Source organism: Dendropsophus ebraccatus, chromosome 4, assembly GCF_027789765.1.
Source record: "Dendropsophus ebraccatus isolate aDenEbr1 chromosome 4, aDenEbr1.pat, whole genome shotgun sequence".
NCBI classification, from domain to species: domain Eukaryota; kingdom Metazoa; phylum Chordata; class Amphibia; order Anura; family Hylidae; genus Dendropsophus; species Dendropsophus ebraccatus.
In genome coordinates this window covers 53,843,148-53,863,337 of record NC_091457.1, presented here as the reverse complement: position 1 = coordinate 53,863,337, position 20,190 = coordinate 53,843,148, and the positions used below count along the sequence as shown (strand labels likewise).

At 40.5% G+C, this 20,190-nt stretch overlaps 1 protein-coding gene across 1 annotated transcript in view; it reads right to left on the bottom strand.

The window, feature by feature from the left end:
* SPON1 (spondin 1) overlaps positions 1-20,190 on the bottom strand; it is a 280,785-nt gene that overhangs the window by 16,652 nt on the left and 243,943 nt on the right. The window contains exons 8-10 of the mRNA XM_069965794.1: positions 12,641-12,842; positions 2,207-2,347; positions 480-555 (exon numbers count right to left, since the gene is read on the bottom strand). Coding sequence (XP_069821895.1) covers positions 480-555; positions 2,207-2,347; positions 12,641-12,842 — 419 coding nt within the window. The remainder of the gene's footprint in view (positions 1-479; positions 556-2,206; positions 2,348-12,640; positions 12,843-20,190) is intronic.

Genomic DNA, 20,190 nt, shown 5'->3' with positions numbered 1-20,190 from the left:
TACTGAATTTCTGGATTTCAACACTGGATTCCTAAGCTGCTGCTAGAATTGTCTGACTGCAGCTTTCCCGTCTCTCCCCATTAGAATCACACGCAAGCTTGCCAGAGATAAATGTGCATATGTATGGGGAAACTCAGAGGAGAAGCTGTCAGACAGAAATCTGTAAAGAAGGGCAGGAAGAAGTCTTAGGCCAAAGACCTAGCCCAAGAACAGGGTTATGGCATCACACGAAGAATAAAATATTTAGTTGGGAGGGGGGGGGGGTTGTAATTCCCTTTAATTCCCATAGAATTCTCTAAAGCTACCCACCAAGAAGACATGTGGATTATTCTTTACATTTCTTCCGGTTAATGACATCTATTTTTGTAGCATTTTTATTTTTGAAGGTTGTTTTTCTGGTGCCTACAATAGTCTGTCAGGATTCATCGCTGAGCCAAAGAAATGTTAACTTTTATTGGTCGCACACATGATATTTTTACCTTCTTCTTTTTCTTCAGTGACAAGATCAGCTACGATGTCATCCACGTTGTCGGGGACTATATTGCATTGTTCTCCCTGTAAGACACAAGACATAATTAATGGAGTGTAGAGAGTGTGCCGCTGCTCCAATCACTGATCAGCTTCTTACTAATGAGAGACAGAGTTTTCAGTGTGATAAGGTTGAGTATTTCTCAGTATACATTCATCAAACAACGCCCTGCTATGTCCCACAATAGAGTGGATCATTAAAGGGGACCTGTCATCAGCTTCAAGCCCCCCCAAAGAACCTATTGCCTTATAATGTATGTAAATACCTTTCTAAACATGTCTCTATAAATGTTAATAGCATCTTTATTATGGTTGTATGTGCTGTATGCTAATCACCTGCTCATAGGCTTCGAGGTCAGTATACTGTATGTCATCGCACCCAACTATGTAGGGTTGAACAATAAACATCCTCATTATTCTTGTGGATGTCCTGCAATCTGCATTGATGGACAGCCACATCAGATCCTTGACATGTTCACTTAGCCTTATGTTCTTCTTCACATTAAAAGGTATTACAAATTAAAAAAAACTTGTCACCTATCCACAGGAGTTGCTTAAATTAGCCAAAAACAGTATTGGCTATCTTTGGTAGCTCCATAGACAATGAATGAAGGGGTGACAAAACAAAACTTGGGATCTCATTTTTAAGATTTTAGGGGGTCCCAGTGGACCCCCCGTGATCTGACATTTAACATCTTATATGCATAAGTGTGTACACTTTCAATACACGTTTAGGCTGGGTTCACACAGTGTATGACAACGGCCGTTCTGTGTCAGAACGGCCGCTGTCTGTGAAGTTTGTTCCGGCTGGTACTGCAGTACCAGCTGGATGAACTTAAATTATTTTTTAGTGGAATGCAGGCACATTCTGGTGTGCCCACATTCCAATTACCCATAGTAGACAATGTAAAGTACAGCCAGAGCCGTACTTTACATTGTCTGCACTGTCAGTTTTGTGCAGCTGCTATTCAATGAATAGTCAATGCACAAAACTGACATGTCAGTTTTTTTGCTGCCTCATAGAATCCTGGCCGGAGTGTATACAGAGTGTATAAACTCCATCCAAAATTCCATAGCAATTAAAGCAATTGGCAAATTTATTAAATAAAGACCGTGGTTGCAAAACTGCGACTATGGCAGTTGTTTAATGAATTTTACATTATGTGTACTTAGCCTTAGATGTGACGTCTCAGGTCCACTCAGCCGTCTCATTGAAGGAGGCGGGATCTGAGCGAACTTGAAACGGATCCCGCCTCCTTCACTGAATGGCTGAGTGGACCTGAGACGTCACGTCTCGGGCCCACGTGAGACACCAGGAAGCGTCCGGGAAATGGGCACCGGAGCGGCGCGATGCGGGACCTGCTGCTGGAACCTGGGAGGTGAGTGGATGTCTTTTCCCTCGGCCACCTCCTCCCCGGTCCCAGTGAAAAAGTGCCCCTTTAACTCTTTGTTGTCCTGTTTTGCTGCCTCTACTTTCTCTCTCCATAGGAAAATCATAAAGACAAAGGGAGAGCTTCAAACTGCTTTTTTATGATAAAAATTATTTTTTCGGCTAATAAACCCAATTACAAAGTTTCTTAAAATCGCCTGTACTATTGATTTCTGCAATAAAAATTTTTAACGACAGTGACACTTTAAGCCCTTATTGGTTATGCACATGCTTTTTAGTGTTACTTACCTTTCTGGCAATTCGCTCAATAACAACTCTAGCAACTGGAATAATAGGGCCTCCTTCTGGATCATAATATGGGCTCTGTGGGTGGTCCAAACTGGTCAATGGACGGATTTTATCTTGTGGTATCGTAGGCTTGTTAGGTGACTAGATATAATGAGAACACAGAAAACATATATTACTCAAAAGAACTCTGTATAGATGTGATTCATCTATCCCAAGCCTCTAGTGATCCAGCCTGCGGCTCTCCAGCTGTTGCAGATCTACAACTTTTACAATGCTGTGACAGCTCTTAGCTGTTATTATATGATGGGAGTTGTAGTTTTGAATCAGCAGGAGAGTGTCAGTATTACTAGCAAAAGAAGAGCCTGTGGAACCTCATTGAAGAGTCTCAAAACACAGGACTAGCCAGATATCCCTTCGGGAAGGACTCAGCCGAGGGGTGACTCCTGTAAGGAAACCACCAAAACCACCATATTAAGTGGCCCTATAAGTCAATGTAATGACAAGGGAAAAACAAATAAAGCTGTTTCAGGGTGTTGCCCCTCATCAGTGTGGAGCAGGATTCTGGCTAGGTGGGAGCAATGCCTAGTAAAGCCATAAGAGAAACAGATCGCTGATCTCAGGGAGACCAGCCAAACAACAATACTGCCGGCTGCTAGTGAAAGCGCTCAATGCAGTGAAATCCTGCTAGCAGATAGGTATGCTAAGGTATAGCACTGCAGACCCATTAATGGTCCAAATCTAACCTACCAACTATGTTCAGCTTGTTTCATGAATATATACTTCTGTTTTGCAGGACTCAAAAGCAGCATAAAAAATGTACATTCAGGAAAAAAACTAATGTATTCATTAGTAGACTATTTTTGGACCAATAAAGTCCCTGTCAGGACCCAGTTATCCCACAGTATTCCTTAGCATGTAAACCAGCGATATAGATTTGAATCCTGGCTTGAAATATTCACCACGTTTCTGAAGAATTTGTAATGATAAGACCGTCCTTTAGGTGGCGGTATAATCACATCATGCTACCAGCTTGTCTGAAGGGACTCTAAAATATATGACTACAGCGCAGCAAAAAATAAGGAAATTTGTAGATCAGTACAAGACATTAACAGACCATTTTCTGTACACACATATAAGAATAGGTCCTTAACAATCAGCGTAAAGTTATGTTTCTTCAAAGCTGTGAATTTATATGGGGATTGTGTCAGTAATTCACTATGCACATTGAAGGATCGGTTTCTCTGACTTAACACTTGCTACTTAAGAATATCTATGCACATTTTTGCTTTTTTAAGAAAAAAAAAAAGATGCAGAATGCGGAGATCCATTTTTATCTTCAATTCTGAAAAAGAGTTCATTTCAGGCAAAGGTTTCTGCAGGAAGGGATAGAGAGTGTGTCTGATATTGTGCATTGATTTTAATTTGTAATCCCAGCTTTTACATAGAGCAGAAAATCAATAGAATATTCTCAATTTATGTTCTGTTTTACGCAGTGTCCTCGGTGCGCACAAGTAAAATGAAACTTTAGCAATGTAGGAGAATGATATGCTTTACATCTGCAGTACTGTACGGGTCTCGGCATGGGTTTAACTACCACGGTCGGAGATGTAGCAGCTGCTATGGTGCCCAGCAGCTAAGACACTGTGAAGTCCAAAATAATCTAAATTGCCTCAAAATTCTGTGCTGATCGATGTCTTGTTATATCTTTATGGCATAAAAAACTGTTTATCTGATACACAGCACCAAATCTCCTGCTTAGAAAGTTGAAGAGGTTTTCTGAGTTGTGGAAAAACTTGACCGAAAGGGGGGAAATGTGATTAAGGAACAAAAGAAGCATTACCTGATAAATCCTTCCCAGCTCCAGCATTAGAAAAATAAACCTACTTTATTCCAGATGCAGCGTCACACCTGTCATTAGGTTATGTGTGGTATTACAACACCTCCATTTACTTTGATGAAGCTGTGCTGCAATACTGAGCATAAAAATGATGCTATTTCTGAAAGAAACAAGCTAAGTTATTGTAATTCTGGACAAGCCCTTTAAGCTAGGTTGGTACTATCCCATGGGAATGAAGTCAAGAGGAATATAGTTGTAAGTTAGTTGTTGATAGTTACAGTAATTATCTGTCTCTTCATCTTAAAGTGTCACTGTTGTTATAGCTTACAAAATCTAAATCAGCAGTAGATGTGATATAAAGCAAGATTGCAATTTATATTCATTATTTATTTTTTAGTTATCATTGGAAAACATGGCATTTCCTGTTTTCTGACTTTTTTTTTTCTAAAAAAAAAAAAAAAAAGGAAACAGTCAGAAAACAGGAAGGTCTGTGTATCCCAGGTCATCTGAGCGCTCACAGAGAGAAGGCAGTCATGTGACTCTCTGTACTGGCCGGAATTCCTGTGTTTAGTCTGGTTTTTTTCTACCAGCACAAGTCAGAAAATCTGCCTTCAGGAGACTGGACCTGGATTTCTGGTAAGTATAGCTTTGTTTTACAGCATGATAACAAAAAAAATAAAATAATGAGTGTATATGGCAAACTTGTTTTATATAACATCTACTGTTGATTTAGATTTTAAAAGTTATAACGACAGGTACACTGTCACTGGGAGCAAGCGAGCGCCGACCTGTCAGATCAGTGCTCGCTTTCTCCTTGTTCCCCACTCGCTGTCTGCGCTAGTACACGCGTACACATAAGTGCGGGGGGGAGGGCGCGGGGAGGTGAGCGATGGCAGCAAATCCTTGCTATCATAGTCATTAAGTCTTTCAACATGTTAAAAGACGTTGAAAGACAATGATTATCTGACATGGCTTTTATTACACAAATTGATTATCGTCTGTAATGGCCGATAATCGGCCTGATACGGCCAATAATCACTTCATGTAATAGTGCCTTTAGGAATGTACATAGACAGGGATAGACTGGGGTCCTCATATGGAGTAGTGGTTCATTCCTGTTAGGGATCTTTATCCACAAAAGTGATATGGGGTCAACCTGGTGAAAGGCCGGAATAAAACACCTTTTTCCTGATGTAAAGTTACTGCTGCAGACGTGACTAGTATGCTCGGGGAGCTGTCGATTTTTAGTGTGCAGCTGGGAACCATATCAGCACAAGCATGCTGATTGGTTCCCTTTAACAAAACTACACTGTGTAGGAACATCCTTTCTTATCAGAAACGAATGTGCTCACGACCGTTCATTTGGCAACTAATCGGCATGTGTAAAAAGGACTTTTAGATTTATCTGGTGGGGGGCAGTACTGAACCTCATTGAAGAGATCACTATGTATTTTTCAGGCAATGCACCATGGGGAAAAAATATGCAACTACTGGTCTCTTCAATGAGAGTCAATACCTCCCCTTGTGTTCTTAAATACATGCAGCAATTGCTTAAATGGTTTTATGTTTTACATAGGCCACTGGTGTCCAATATTAATGTACATGTAAAGATATAAAAGCATTAGTATAATGGGGTAAATCGGTAATCACATCACTGCTGGCTTATGTGAATTAAACTGATAATGTGGATAGAGATGATAAAGACCCCCAACAGTGTGAACTAAGACAATCACAGAAATAATGAACATACCACTTACATTCTGGAGGAAAAAACAACTAATTTGTGCTCAAGAGTTAATGCCATTGGCACATTGTAATAAACTCCATTGGGGGCAGTCACTATCAAGTAATAGGTGGAAAAATCTGGCAGCAAGGGCTCAATTCCCATGGAGTGCTATTAAAAGGATTACATAGAAACTATTGAAACCTATGAGCCGGCCATGTTATTCACAAATGTGCTGGGTTCTCTGATGCAAGAGATGTTATTTGTAGCTGCTTCTATTTGCCAATTAGACGAGAGTTTTTAATGGAGGACTACCTACTGTTAACACCGAATTATCTAATAGGGTTATGGATGAGAGAACCCTGCTAAAAATAACACCTTTTTTCCCCTTTTATGTGTTCCTGGGCACAGTCAGGGATCTTCAGCATATGTTTCTGAACAGTGCTTTAGACTGTTTCAGAGATATATTTCCACGATTTTTTGTAAGCGACAGTAAAACATGAGTTTATATTCGTCATCTGTATCACTAAAATGACAAGTTAGACATGTCATTGGCCCTGAGGGGACAGATCAACAAACTACCTGGGAGATCCTCTGGGCTGATTTTTCTTCAGTCTTTTTTTTTTTTTTTAAGAAAGAAATATTATAATTAGAGATGAGTGAACCGGGTTCGGGTTCGAGTCGATCTGAACCCGAACGTTCGGTATTTGATTAGCTGGGGCTGCTGAACTTGGATAAAGCTCTAAGGTTGTCTGGAAAACATGGATACAGCCAATGACTATATCCATGATTTCCACATAGCCTTAGGGCTTTATGCAACTTCAGCAACCCCCGCTAATCAAATGCCGAATGATTGGGTTCAGATCGACTCGAGCGTGCTCGAGGTTCGCTCTTCTCTAGTTATAATAAAAGTAAAAAACTGTAATAACATTAGAGATGGCATATATAATAATGTCATTAGGAGAAGACTAAGGGCACAAAATCAGAAAATTTTAACACTGGCTTTACTATCATGTTTTTATAGATTTATTTGATTTAAAGGAGAAGTTCACTAGGACTAGGACATGCAGGTAGATCAGGAACATAAACATGGGGCCCCATAGCAGAAGGTTAAATGGAATCCCTTTCCAGCAATAGCAGCAATTGAGTTTATAACATGAAAAGCAGAAAGGAGCTAGAGCAGGAGTCTGGCTTGATAAGTTACTTAGCTGGGTGGGGGACAGAGTGCAGGTGGACCTGCATCAGGGACATGGCGGGCACAGGGAGAGCGGGGGCGGGCGCAGCTTGTGGTACAGGTCGTGGCGCCGTCCATGACATTCAGTAATGTCATAATATGGGGCTAAGTGCAGTGCAAATGTACACAGTGATATCACATGGCAGGGAGAATGCATACAGTAAATTCACAATAGAGGGATAATGTACATAGTGATGTCACAGGTAAACACAAAGTTATAAAAAGTCTTTGCCCTCCAGGTGACAGTAAATTGTAATGCAGTAAAGGAAAATGCAGCTTACTGTAACTATGTGGAAAGCACAAGCAGCCGACAGCAAAAATGAAATAACTCAATTAAAAAACTTCCTGCACTCCAAGTGAGCGCAATGATCCCAAAATGTATAAAGGGGCCCACAAATATAGATAAAGTTATAGAACTGGCTTGGCATGTTTGATAGAGGGATCTTTTAGGACCCCTCAGGCTCCGGAGCTCATGTACAGCTGTAACCCCCAAACCCCAGATAATTGTACCCTTGGAAGGTATCACTAGTCACAATGGTCTACACACAGCACATGCAAAAATAACCTAATTCACACATCACATAAATGCTTCTACAGCATGCACAGAACAAAGCACCGCCATGCTCTTGGACACTAGATTTAGTTATGATGCTAAAATACAATTAGTCTGGCTTATTGCTAAGTGACTCAATATATTGGCTCACATTTCGCTCCAATACGGCCAAATAAACTACATTTAATTTAGGTAATGGGGCAGTTGATAATAGAATAGTATTAATAAATATGGAAAATACATTAAGAAGATAATTATGCATACCATTGAACTAAATGGGCTTTATATGAAATAGCTGGATGTAATTGTTCCCTGCAACTATAATAGATAACATTATCATTAATTTGTTTTCTTTAGCCATCTGACCACAGACCTTTGCTTTACAGCAGGCACTTGGATAGAAGAACCCTATTGATGTCTGTAGGAGAGTGTTGTGGGTATGCTCCATGACATATTGAAAGGTCACTGTGTATGGAGTGACCTATTACCTACTGTCAATGGTGTAATCTTGCCTTCAGTTTTAGCCTATGTCCCGCTATGTAAAAATAAGGACAAATAATGGCTGTTGTTGTAAAACAATGTCCATAATTAATGATCATAAACATTAATATTGGCCGTTGTTTTGGAACAACGGACACTATTTGCTCTGATTTTTACCTAATGGGTACATAGACTTATTTAAAAAATTTTTTTTTTTACTGTTTACTGTAATCCTGTCTATGATAACTATGGGATATGCACACTGCTATAGTTAATATAGAGAAACAATGGGATATTTTTGATAATAGATTGTCTATGTGTACCTGTCATTTAACATAGCATTTGAAGATAAGATAAAGTGCGTGTATACATGAGTAGTAGAGCTATTTCTAGCCATTATATAACTTGCTTGTGACATTAATTTTTATAGAACTGCTCCTCTGCAGCCTGCAGGTCTGTTTTTAGGTTTCCCCTGAGCTAGTTGGTGGAGACTAGCTGCCATGATGTCTCCCTACACTGCATACGAACATAGTGTTGCATCCAGCTTCCCTTTTTATAGCACACCCTCAGAAGCAAGAGCATGAATGACATTACAGAGCAGTACTCAACAGTCTAAACTGTGTCTCAAACCCTTGGATGAGACCTAATACTCACTGCATTCTCCTACAGTCTTTCGGAAGTCTCTTTGCTTCTTTACCTCTCTAGCTATGTCACCTCCTCTTTCTTTTTCCCCTCACCTTTCCATAGCTTTTCATGAGCAGCATGTAACCTGATCACTTTGTGACCTGCTAGTTTAATTAACACCTCAGGACAGATTTGTGTTGTTTTTCAGAGTGAAGAATAGGTTTAAGACGACTCTGTACCCACAATCTTCCCTCCCCAAACCGCTTGTACCTTCGGATAGCTTCTTTTAATCCCAGATCTGTCCTGTGGTCCGTTCGGCAAGTGATGCAGTTATTGTCATAAAAAAATACTTTTAAACTTGCAGCCCCTTGCCCTATGGCTGTGTCTTAGCTTGTGTATGCATTAGGCTGGCACCACACCTCCATCCCTCCTCCCCACCCTCCTCATCATTAGAAATGCTCCAGGCAGATTGTCTCCTGTCTGAACATTGCACAGGTGCCTTAACGATCCAGCCCATGTGCTGGGCTGACACAGCTGACGAATAGTAGGCAAACTGCGTGGAGCATTCCCTAATGATGAGGAGGGACGGAGAGGTGGTGCCAGGCTATTGCATACACAAGTTAAGCCACGGCCACAGGGCACGGGGCTGCAAATTTAAATGTTGCTTTTTATGACAATAACTGCATCAGCTGCAGAACAGACCCCAGGACACATCTTGGATTAAAAGCAGCAATCCGAAGGTACAAGCGGTTTGGGGGGGGGGGGGGTCAGATTGTGGGTACAGAGTCACTTTAAAAGAGAGGGAGAGCAGAAAAACACCTGACAATGGGATATTTCTTTCCTGACGGTATACATTATACAGTCTCCTATAATTGTTCCCATTATTGATTTATGTACCGTATGTTGAAGCGACAATAACTATTTAAAGGATGCTTTAGCAGAGCTCCCTGAATTGTTTACGTATATCACAGACCTCAGTTGATTGTGATACATGTCAATGTAGTTTCTGCTTTACATGAATCCATACAACATAAGAAAAAACTGAACATCACCATATCATGAATCCAAGTACGCCTTTAGTGTTTTTTATCTTCTTTTTTTTCTTTTCTTTTTTTTTTTTTTTTAGCTCCTAGTGACAGGTTCATTTTAAGCAGTTGATGACAAGCGTGTGGCTACACAGCACATATTCTTTATCTGATCCATAGCCATGATTTCACTAGCATAAATCTATTTTTTTCATTTAACAAAAAAAAGAAGAAAAAGAAGAAGAAATCTAATAGAAAACACTAACAGAATGTTCTTAAAAATATTATTGTGCCACCTTATACTTTGTACGTTTCTTGCATCTATGTCTTGAATGCTCTTCTGGAAATATCTGTTTACTGACCTCCACTAATGTATTCCTTAGAAGAAATGGTTGACTTAATGTGAATGGAAATAAGCTGCACAGAGCTGGACCTTCTTAAATAATTCTGCTTTCATGTAACATTCTAAATGGTAATGCTGCCACAATCACGAGATAAGTATTAAGAGGAGCTATCTAAACACTGTTTGACAAGCTATTTACTAATGAATCACAATTCTATGTCAGTCTCCTGTCTAAAAACTACTTGAGTTTAACTAAATACGCATGCAATAAATTCATCTGTATCTGCTGGAGATGACCTAGATTTGTTACTCTGGTTACACACTGAGTGATTTCTGTTGCTGTGATAATGGAAAATCTATAGAAGAAAAAAGAATAACAAAAGCTTAATTTGTGCTATGAAAATTGTACACAAGTAATGGAGGCCATATATTTTCAATAGCTGTCAAATGCTCATTCAGCTAGCAGCTATTCCTATTGGCTCCCCCAATGGTTTGATCAAACATGCATGTGTACTCAATGAGGAAAGGGACACCTTTGACAGTGGCTTGAGATAAAAAAAATAAAATAAATGATGTTGAAATTCAACATGGTCAATACTTTTAACATGATGTGTCACAGAAGAGTTAGGCTGGGTTCACACTGCGTTCTTGCAGTCCGTTTAACATATCCATGAAATGGGGGGGGGGGCAGATGCAAAAACTGATGCAATTGCGTGTATCCATTTTTTTCCATTGACTTCCAGTATACAAAAACTCATCGAAGCCGATGAATTTTTGTTGTTGTTTTTTTTTTTTTTAGTGCACACAAAAACGTGGTTGACCACATTTTTCTGTACATTAAAATTATCTAATTAAAGACGAATGCTTTAAACGGACTGCAAAAATGCAGTGGGAACCCAGCCTAACGTACAGAATAATGAGATCAACCATGTTTTTGTGTATGCTGAACAAAACAAAAACAAAAAATGGATCAATTTTCATCCATTTATTTATTTATTTTTTAATAATGGAAGTCAATGGAAAAATGGATCCAAACGGATGCACACAATTGCATCCATTTTTGCATCCGTTTTTTCCCCCCATAAAACAGAGATGTTCAATGGACAGCAAAAGCATGCTGTCAACCCCGCCTTAGACCACAATAATTGCCCAACTTTGCCCTGATACTGCCCTGAGTTCATCTTCATAAACCAAAATGAAGTCTAATAACTCATTAAGGCAGCTTTCATTTGCTTCAATGTGTGAACAGAGGCTTGGAATGTCACTAGGGATTTTACAAGGTGGTTTTCCCAAGGATAAAGAAAAGATACAGCGATCATTTATGCTGGCCCAAAAACCGAGCCATGTAATAGGCTCAAAATAACAGTTGATCAGAGCTTACAGCCACACTGTGTCTTGGCCATTACCTTCATCCAATGGCAGCAATATGAATCTTGTAACAACATTGTTTAATAAACAGTTTTAAGACCTCCCAACTTTCTAAGAAATATTTACAATAGGAGGATCTGCGATCAGGTATCAGGATCAGGTATCGTTTGCCACAAAATGGACCATGGGGTGATGTCAAAGTTAGAGTCAATACCATCCTGTGATTGGAGAATGCTCAAAATGGACTTTATGTAGATATTTTATAGTATGAGGTGAAAAGAGGAACAGTGAAGCTCATGGCTGTGATAGCGTATAATGAGCAACTAGTAACTAATAATATAGAAAGAAGCCAAGTGAAATATATTAGAAGTTTAGACATCAAACTTCCTCCCTGGCTTCTCCATGTAGGACTTGAGTGATAAGATATTAAAGGGGTAGTGCGGCGGTAAAAATTATTCACAGACTAACACACATTACAAAGTTATACAACTTTGTAATGTATGTTATGTCTGTGAATGGCCCCCTTCTCCATGTCCCACCACCCCGACCCGTTTACCCGGAGGTGTGATGCGCTATACTCACCTGTAACATGCCGAAAAGCGTCTCTGATCCTCAGCGAGTGACGTCTTCTTCGGGCGGCCGGCGAACAGCTCCGACTGTCCCGAATGCCGGCCGCCCTCTGCAGCGTCATCCGATGCTCAGCCGCGATTGGCTGAGCATAACTGTGCTCAGCCAATCGCGGGTGAGCACAGTTGTGACGCGGCGGAGGGGGGACGGGCGGCAGCGACTCGGCCGTCCATCCGAAGATGACGTTTGGCACAAGATGGCGGATGGCCCTCGACATGGATCAGGTAATGTATAATGCACCAACACTTCCGGGTACACGGGTGGGGGTGGTGGGACACGGGGAACGAGGCGATTCACAGACATAACATACATTACAAAGTTGTATAACTTTGTAATGTGTGTTATTCTGTGAATAATTTCTGAGCGCCGCACTACCCCTAACTACATATTTAGGACCTGTACAATCATTGACCAATTTAAAGACCAAGAGGGTGTTGTTTTTAAGAAACACATTTATATATATAAGTAGTATACACAATTATTCTCTATTGAGAAATATTTCTGGATAGTTTAGAGACTGCTACAAGACAAAAATTCTTGAATGAAAAGCCCTAAAAGAATGTTCTTCTTGGAATCAAAAATGGAAAATGCAACTACAAAACTACAGCACAAGAAAATACCTCATACGTGACCCCGCTGTCAGTGCCTGCATCCCATGGGATTAGATCCTGGATGACTCTTTGGACCCAGCCACAGTCTTTGGTGCAGAGATCCTCAGCAGAGAGTCCAACATTCCAGTCTGGGCTTGGACCCAACATAGCCAAGAAAGACATCAGATGTCGACTCCTGTCCACTGAGAACTCAGCAGATGGAGCAGCTCTCCTGTACAAGACAAAAACAAGATGAAACGAAGAGCAATAATAAACTTTCTCAAATTTTTTAAGTATCATTTAAGTATGTTACTGTGTAACAATGTACACATAAAGTTAACTGTGTTCCCATTATTTGGGTATCATGACAATGCTTTCAGTTTGGATACTACCCCCATCTGCTTTATGCTATAAAAAGGAGGTCTTTTAAATCATGCTGTATATTTCTGTCCTCAGTTTTTGTTTTTTGTTTTTACAAAGTTTGGATTCCTGTTCTTGGCTGGCAAGACTTGAAACTGATGTAGTCTACATCTGCTCTACTCCATCCACTTCAAGGTCTGAGATGCTATGGGTTTGAGATGCTCCTATGCACATCACTGCTATAATGGGGGTGGGGGTTCCTTTTCTTACAGTCATCTAGATAGAGCCTGGAAATTCTCCTTTGATGTCTCTCATTTGCAACTCATTCACTGGGCAATATTGCCATAGATAGTAACAAAGAGGCCTGATGTAACGACTAACAAAATGTTTTCATCCACAGAACTGTTCTGTTGTTCTTAGTATCCTTTATTATACACATCATAAAATACCCTAGAGAAATGGCTAAATATAGTAAGCCTCCAAATGTCTAAATATAGTAAGCCTCCAAATCTGCCACCACTCATTTATCAGTAAAAATCATGCAGATTATATTTCTTCCCCAGTCTGGTATTTGAACATATGCGTTTATGCATTGAGCTCGGCGTACATAGATTGATCCTATTCCTCCTATGCTGTTTGGAGGAAAATAAGTAACCCTACAGAATTCCTTTGGTTAAAAAAAAAAACTGCAGTGTCTGCAAAAGAGGAGTGAGAAAAAGGCTTATGTGCCATGGAAAAGCTATGAAGGAAGAATAAGGCCTTCATTCATCTGACAGCTATTCCTTCAGAACCCAATACACATGTATACTGTTTATGTGTCACAGAGATAATGATAAGCCATTATATATGGCCCCCAAATCACATAATGTGTAAAGTTATATCCTTCTATTTTAGGAAGGCAAAACCCAGGCTCTATAGTGGGCCCATTTTGAAGTGAGTAAAGAGGGGTGCAAATAAACCCATGGCTAGATATGGCTTTTTATTCAGATTCTGGACTTTTTAATCTCCATAGTCCTCTTCAGTGCCAAGATATAAGACTGAAATTAGAGAGTTTCCTGCAACACAGCTAAGTCCAGGGTTAGCCAGCACAGCTGCTCTTAAAGCATTACTGTCATTGGATATGTAAAAAGTTACAGGATTTACCAGCTCTCAAATTGCAGAGACCTGCTGCAATCCCAAGATCCCGCTTTGGAGAGTGCACAACAACACCACTCACTCCCACACCATTTTCAACTCTTTTGCTTCATAGACTGTTAGGAAGAGCACCTGATGCGATCTGATGACATGTCAAAAGTTATTGCAAATGACAGTAGCACTTTATTACCGCCTTTTAGGATAGGTCCTCACTGTGTTTTTGCTGTCTGTTTAACGTATAATGGATTTAAAGAAAAAAAATGGATGCAATAACAAATAGTAAAAATGGATGCTATTGTGTGCCATACCGCAGGAACCGATTTCCATTGAATCACTTTATTAAAAAAGGATTGAAACTGATACATTGTTTTACCAAATTGTTTTCTAACGTACACAAGGACCAACTGATCAAATCACGTAAAATTAAATTGACCGAAATGGATATAGTGAAACTAATTCAAAAAGGCAGTGTTAAGGCTTGTCCAAGTGAGAAAAGGGCCAGTAAATAGGGGCTGGCTAACCCTGGAGATAAAAAAAACGGTATGCCCATTGCTGATTAGAAGCCTTATCTAAAGGTCATATTACACGGGCCGATTGCGGTCCGATCATTTTAGAAAATGAGCGCTAATCTGCTAGATCAGTGCTTTATTTACTGGACCTATTAGACAGCTCGATAATTGGGCAGCAAGAGATGCATTGCTAGCAATGTCCATGCAGCTCTTACCCACACAAGATACCTTACCTCTCCCCGCTCCCAGTCTTCTCTCCTGCACGGTCGTCCCCCAAAGATTTTCGGTCCAAATCTAAACCAACAATCAGCTGATGATCATTTCATTGGTTCATTGTTGTTTCTATTACACAGGGCAATAATCGTCCGTATCGGCCCAATTCAGCTGATTTTCGCTCCGTGTAATAGGGCCCTAACTATGGCCTAATTTTTCACTACTGACAGGTCCACTTTTACATTTACTATGGGCCCCCTCTATTCTGTATATGTCATGGTATATGAATAGCCAAATATTTACAGTAACTATATATATATATATATATATATATATATATATATATATATATATGGAACATACTTTGCTTAAAGTTTTTAAAATTGACAAGACATAATACATAATAAATAGCAGACCTGTCCTTGCTATAAATAGATGCAGTTTAATTTAGTTAATTTAGTTAGTGGACTACCATTATGGATAATGTGAAAAAAAAAATAGAAGAAAAATGTCAAGGAACATGGACAAAACTTTAATTACACAGCAGGGGACAAATATTTATGGAGGCCAAGAAATAAATTAAAAAGACGCTCATTGCAGTGCAATGAATCTACAGCCTACTTATGTCCGTAGGCAAATCTAATGTAGATTATAGTAGAACATTTTGTACTTGCGAAGGGTGTGCAAAGGTAACAGTCTCTTCTTTCATCATTTGTCACCCTTCCAATGTAAAGTGGATGTTATTAAACTCTCATTAGCGCAATGAAGTTGAAAGACTTTGGCACAAGTCCAGCACAGCTTTTAGATGTCACAATGATGGCATCAAACAACCTATAGCTGTGACTATGCAGCCATATTATACTTCCAAGTTCTAAGTGTTAATAGGAGAAAGGTACAAAATACTGCATATTATACTTTATTCTCTGTAATAAATTTTAGTCGACACATGGCGGTCTATTGGTGGTTGGTCCATCGGTTACTGGTTATGAGTTCCACTTTGTATCACTAATAGCTACCCAAACTATTTAAATATTCTTGTGCTCTTAATTCGATGGACATTTTGAAACGAGACTTAGAGTGTCCATTGTTAAAGGGATATTCCGATCTCATAAAATCATTGCAAATGACTATTATATGCCTCACATTACTATAAGTGGGGATCCATTATTTAGGCCACCAATATTTTGCTAATGTAGGTGATGCAGTGTTGGTGTTGTGTTCCCCTACACTGTCTTCTCTGCACAGCACCTCAGTTACCCACTTTGTAGGGAACCACAAGACCCCCCAAAAAATCTTGACACCCCTAACAAGCTCAGGAGTCCCTTTAATTCTTGTGATCATTGGGGATTCAACCTCTGGGGTCCCCAAAGAGTTTGAAGAGGAAGCAGTTCTGGCTTAGCATTACATCCCATTCACATTTCCCCTGCATAAAAAGCACTGGCCACAGCTATGAAGGGTACTGCAGCATGCCAAATTACCACGAACAGAACCAGTTTCAGTTTTCTGTACAGCCAGGTAACTAGGTAATGCTGTACATGAAGAATACAGTTCTCCACCACTACTGCATAACTGTAATTGATATGACCCCCAGGCATTGCAATTCTAACAAAAATACATTACTTTATTAGATGGGATGGCCCCTTTAAGACTTTATCATAGAAGTAACTCATAAACTTGTTTTGTTTTTGTTTTTATCTCTGGAATTGTGTCTTTTTCCAAAGAAATGAATGCTTCAGTCCTCTGCTTTTCTGAAATCTACTTAGACAGTAAAGTCTGAACATGAAGTGAATTCAAGCAGCAATGACAGCAGACAGGAAGGGCCCCGTCTCACCATTTGCAGCAATAGATCAATACAATTGTACTTTGCCTCTGTGATGAGAATATCTGGAGCCAATAAAGACAAGAGTCACTCTTAACAAATAATTACTTTTACAAAACATACAAAATTCTTCCATGCCCGAGCAATTAATCCCAGCTCTAATCTTCCCACTGACTCTTTAGCCACAGAGCCCATAAACCTTGCCCTGAGGTAACATATTAAAAATGCATGCAATGGTCTGAGCAGCCAACGTGTCCCACTCGGTTATAAACTATTTATTCCTAAATAGGGCTTCATTTTCAAAGGTTTGTTTCAACTCTTTTGTATCCCCTGGGCTTTGTTGCACATTACAAGACAAAGTAATAGAATCAGTCATAGGAGTTAACAGGGGAAAACCACAAGGTTCTAGTTTTTTTCTTTTTTTTTTTTTTTTAAACAGACATATGATAGCAATACTTGCTGCAAGTTTTTGGAGTCAACTGTGGTTTCAACTTTTTATTATTGTTTTTATGATTGTATATGATTTTACAGCTTGCATTTAGATATTTAAAGTAGTTGTGTCACCAAGAAAACCCATTTTGAGGCTATGTTCACATTACGTGAACAACCGGCCGTTTCGTGACCCAGGCCGGGTCGCGGAACGGCTGGTCTTAGCCCGGATCATCGCGGCCAGTACTTAAGTACTGGCCGGATGATCCATCCGGCCGCGGAGCTCTGATGCGGGCGCATCAGCGTGCGCCCGCATCAGAGCTTCCCATAGCACACAGTGAAGCGAGCGGCCAGAGCCGCTCGCTTCACTGTGTGCACTGACAGGGCTTTCTGCGGCCGGAATTCACTGAATTCCGGCAGCAGAAAACTGACCTGTAAGTTTTTTCCGGTCAGGATCCCATTGCACATAAGGCATTGTTCCACAACGCAAAACTACGGCCGTAGTTCTGCGGCGAGAACTACGGCCGTAGTTTTACATTGTGTGAACATAGCCTTATACTGTAACAGGCCTGAGCCAGCTATATGGAGGAGGAAATTAGTCAATTCCAGAGGACATATAGTACGACATGTAAGCCTTTGAAGAGAATGGAGGACCATGTAATAAATAATCAGGCCAGGTCCGAAGAAGTTACAACAGCTGAGTTCTCTACTCTGGCTAATGGAGTGAGGGATACTCCTATATATTGTTGAGCTGACCTGTCAAACTGCTTGGGTTCTGCAATGTACTCTCCCAACCCTAACGCTTAGCATTTGATTCCCTGCAGCTGCAGAAGTTGGATGCCACCCTAGGGCTGCCAAGAAAGATGGATACAGCTTATGGCTATGTTCACACTACGAAAGTACCATAGTGATCACGGATGCGATTACTACGGTACTTACGTGGTGCTGCACATAGTATACTCTCCCGCCGGGATCCCTAGCGGTGCCACAAGAAATTGACGTCAGTTTTCTGCGGCCAGTATTTACTGAATAGCGGCCGCAGAGAACCTGTCAATGCACACAATAGAGCACGCTCCATTGTGAGCAGCGGGGAATTCAGATGCGGGCGCACATGGATGCATCCGAATTCAGCCGCAGTAAAGATCATCCAGCTGGTACTGCATTACCGGCTAAGATGATCTTCTCAGACACTGCCCGTTCCGTGAACAGGCTGGGTCATGGAACGGGCAGTGTCTGAGAAGATCATCTTAGCCGGTAATGCCGGTGTCTCACAAAGTGGGGACATAACCTGCAGCTGTATTCATGTTTTCCAGGACTCCGTAGGGTTCTGCAGCCACATGGAATCAAATGCGAGGGTTCAAGTTGGGAGAATGTTACCGAACCCAAGCAGTTTGACATTTCTGCTCAATACTACTCCTATAAAATGTCCATATGTTCATATATCTAGCAGGACATATTAAAAAAGGTTTCTTCAACCTATACTAACCTTGTGGGTAATACTCTGATCATATCCAATGCTGCATCCAGTATTTTTCTCAAAATAATCTGGGACACATGATTCATAAAAGGGTAGGTTCACATGTGTCAGATGGGTTGCAGTCATCTCTAACTAAAAATCTTCTTCAGGAACGGGTGGATTTTTATCACATATACCGGTATGTAATTTTCACAAAATTCCATTCAAAGATATGACCTAGATTTTGACCGGGGGAAGTTCTGCAATAGTAGGGAGTGCTCTACAGGCACTAAGAATGATCTCTAAAATCACTGCTGGGTTTGTGATATCAAAAGAATTCTAAATATATTGTATAATTGTGCAGAATGCTACGATGCAAGTAAGGATGCAGATTTAGAATTACATAATTAGGTGCCGTTCATCTACAATAAATGCCATCTGCATATGTTCTGCTCGCAGTGATGAAAACATGACTGTGGCTTCATCAGAATTAATTAGAACATATTCATCTTTGTTATAAGTGCTGCTCCATCTGTCAGACACTTGATCTCTCTGAAAGACGGGGAGTGTATTACAGGAGTAAATGCACTAGAGGCTTTCCTTGAAGTGCCCAATTAAAATCATAATTTTTGGGCAAAACATTAACAGCACTAAATTGTTGGGGTCTGATTTTTTTTTTTACGAATTTTTTAATGTTAGCTCGTTATCATTATTTTCCTTTAAAGAGGACCTGTCACCACCCCAGAGCGCTATAAACAGCCCCCAGTACCTTATAGATCAGGTGAACAGCAGCACACTGGCTTGAGTGATGTCCCTGATCTCTGCAAGTGAGGAGATAAAGCTTCATCTTGGCCTATTACTGCTGGCAGGCTTGTGCAACCTGTACACATCACCGCTCACTATTGTATAGGAGCAGGGAGTTCGGTGGTAAACTGAAATCCCTGCTCATCTACGTACATTGTGTTGCAGACTACATAATGTACATACAGGAGCAGGAACTCCCCTAATTGCCGAGTCAACTACCAGCTGGGGCCATCTTCTAACTGTGTGTATGTGGGGGGATAATTACTTGCTAGGGCATCTACTGAATTGGGGGATTAACTTAATTGGGGGGGGGGGGGGTAACTACTGCAGGCATCCACTTGATTGGGACCAGGACTTAATTACATACAGGAAGCTTTATCCAGGGTACTGAGGGTAGGGAAAAGGTAATAAAAAAGCTGGAAAATAGTAGCGCCTAAGATATTTGTCTGCCAGACTCTACGGAGACGAGCCCTGGCTTGAAAACTTAGCCAGATAGAGAAGAAAAGGAAAGAGTCATTAAATATAACTGCAATGTAATCTCTTATACTGTCTGCAGAGCCTGTGTAGAGCTGGGATCACCATGATATTAATGTTTTGTATGTGGGATATTGGTCTGTGTACAGTTTGAGGCTATGTTCACACAGCAGAAAAGTACGGCCGTTGTTGCAATCGGCAACAACAGCTTTACTTTGTACGCATACCTACACTGCATGTCCTTCTATAGGTCCCTGGCCGGAGCGTATACACATAGTATCCCATGGGATCCCAAGCGACGCTGCAAAGAACCGACATGTCAGTTTTCTGCGGCCGCTATTCATTGAATAGCGGCCGTAGGAAACCATGTCAGTGCACTTGC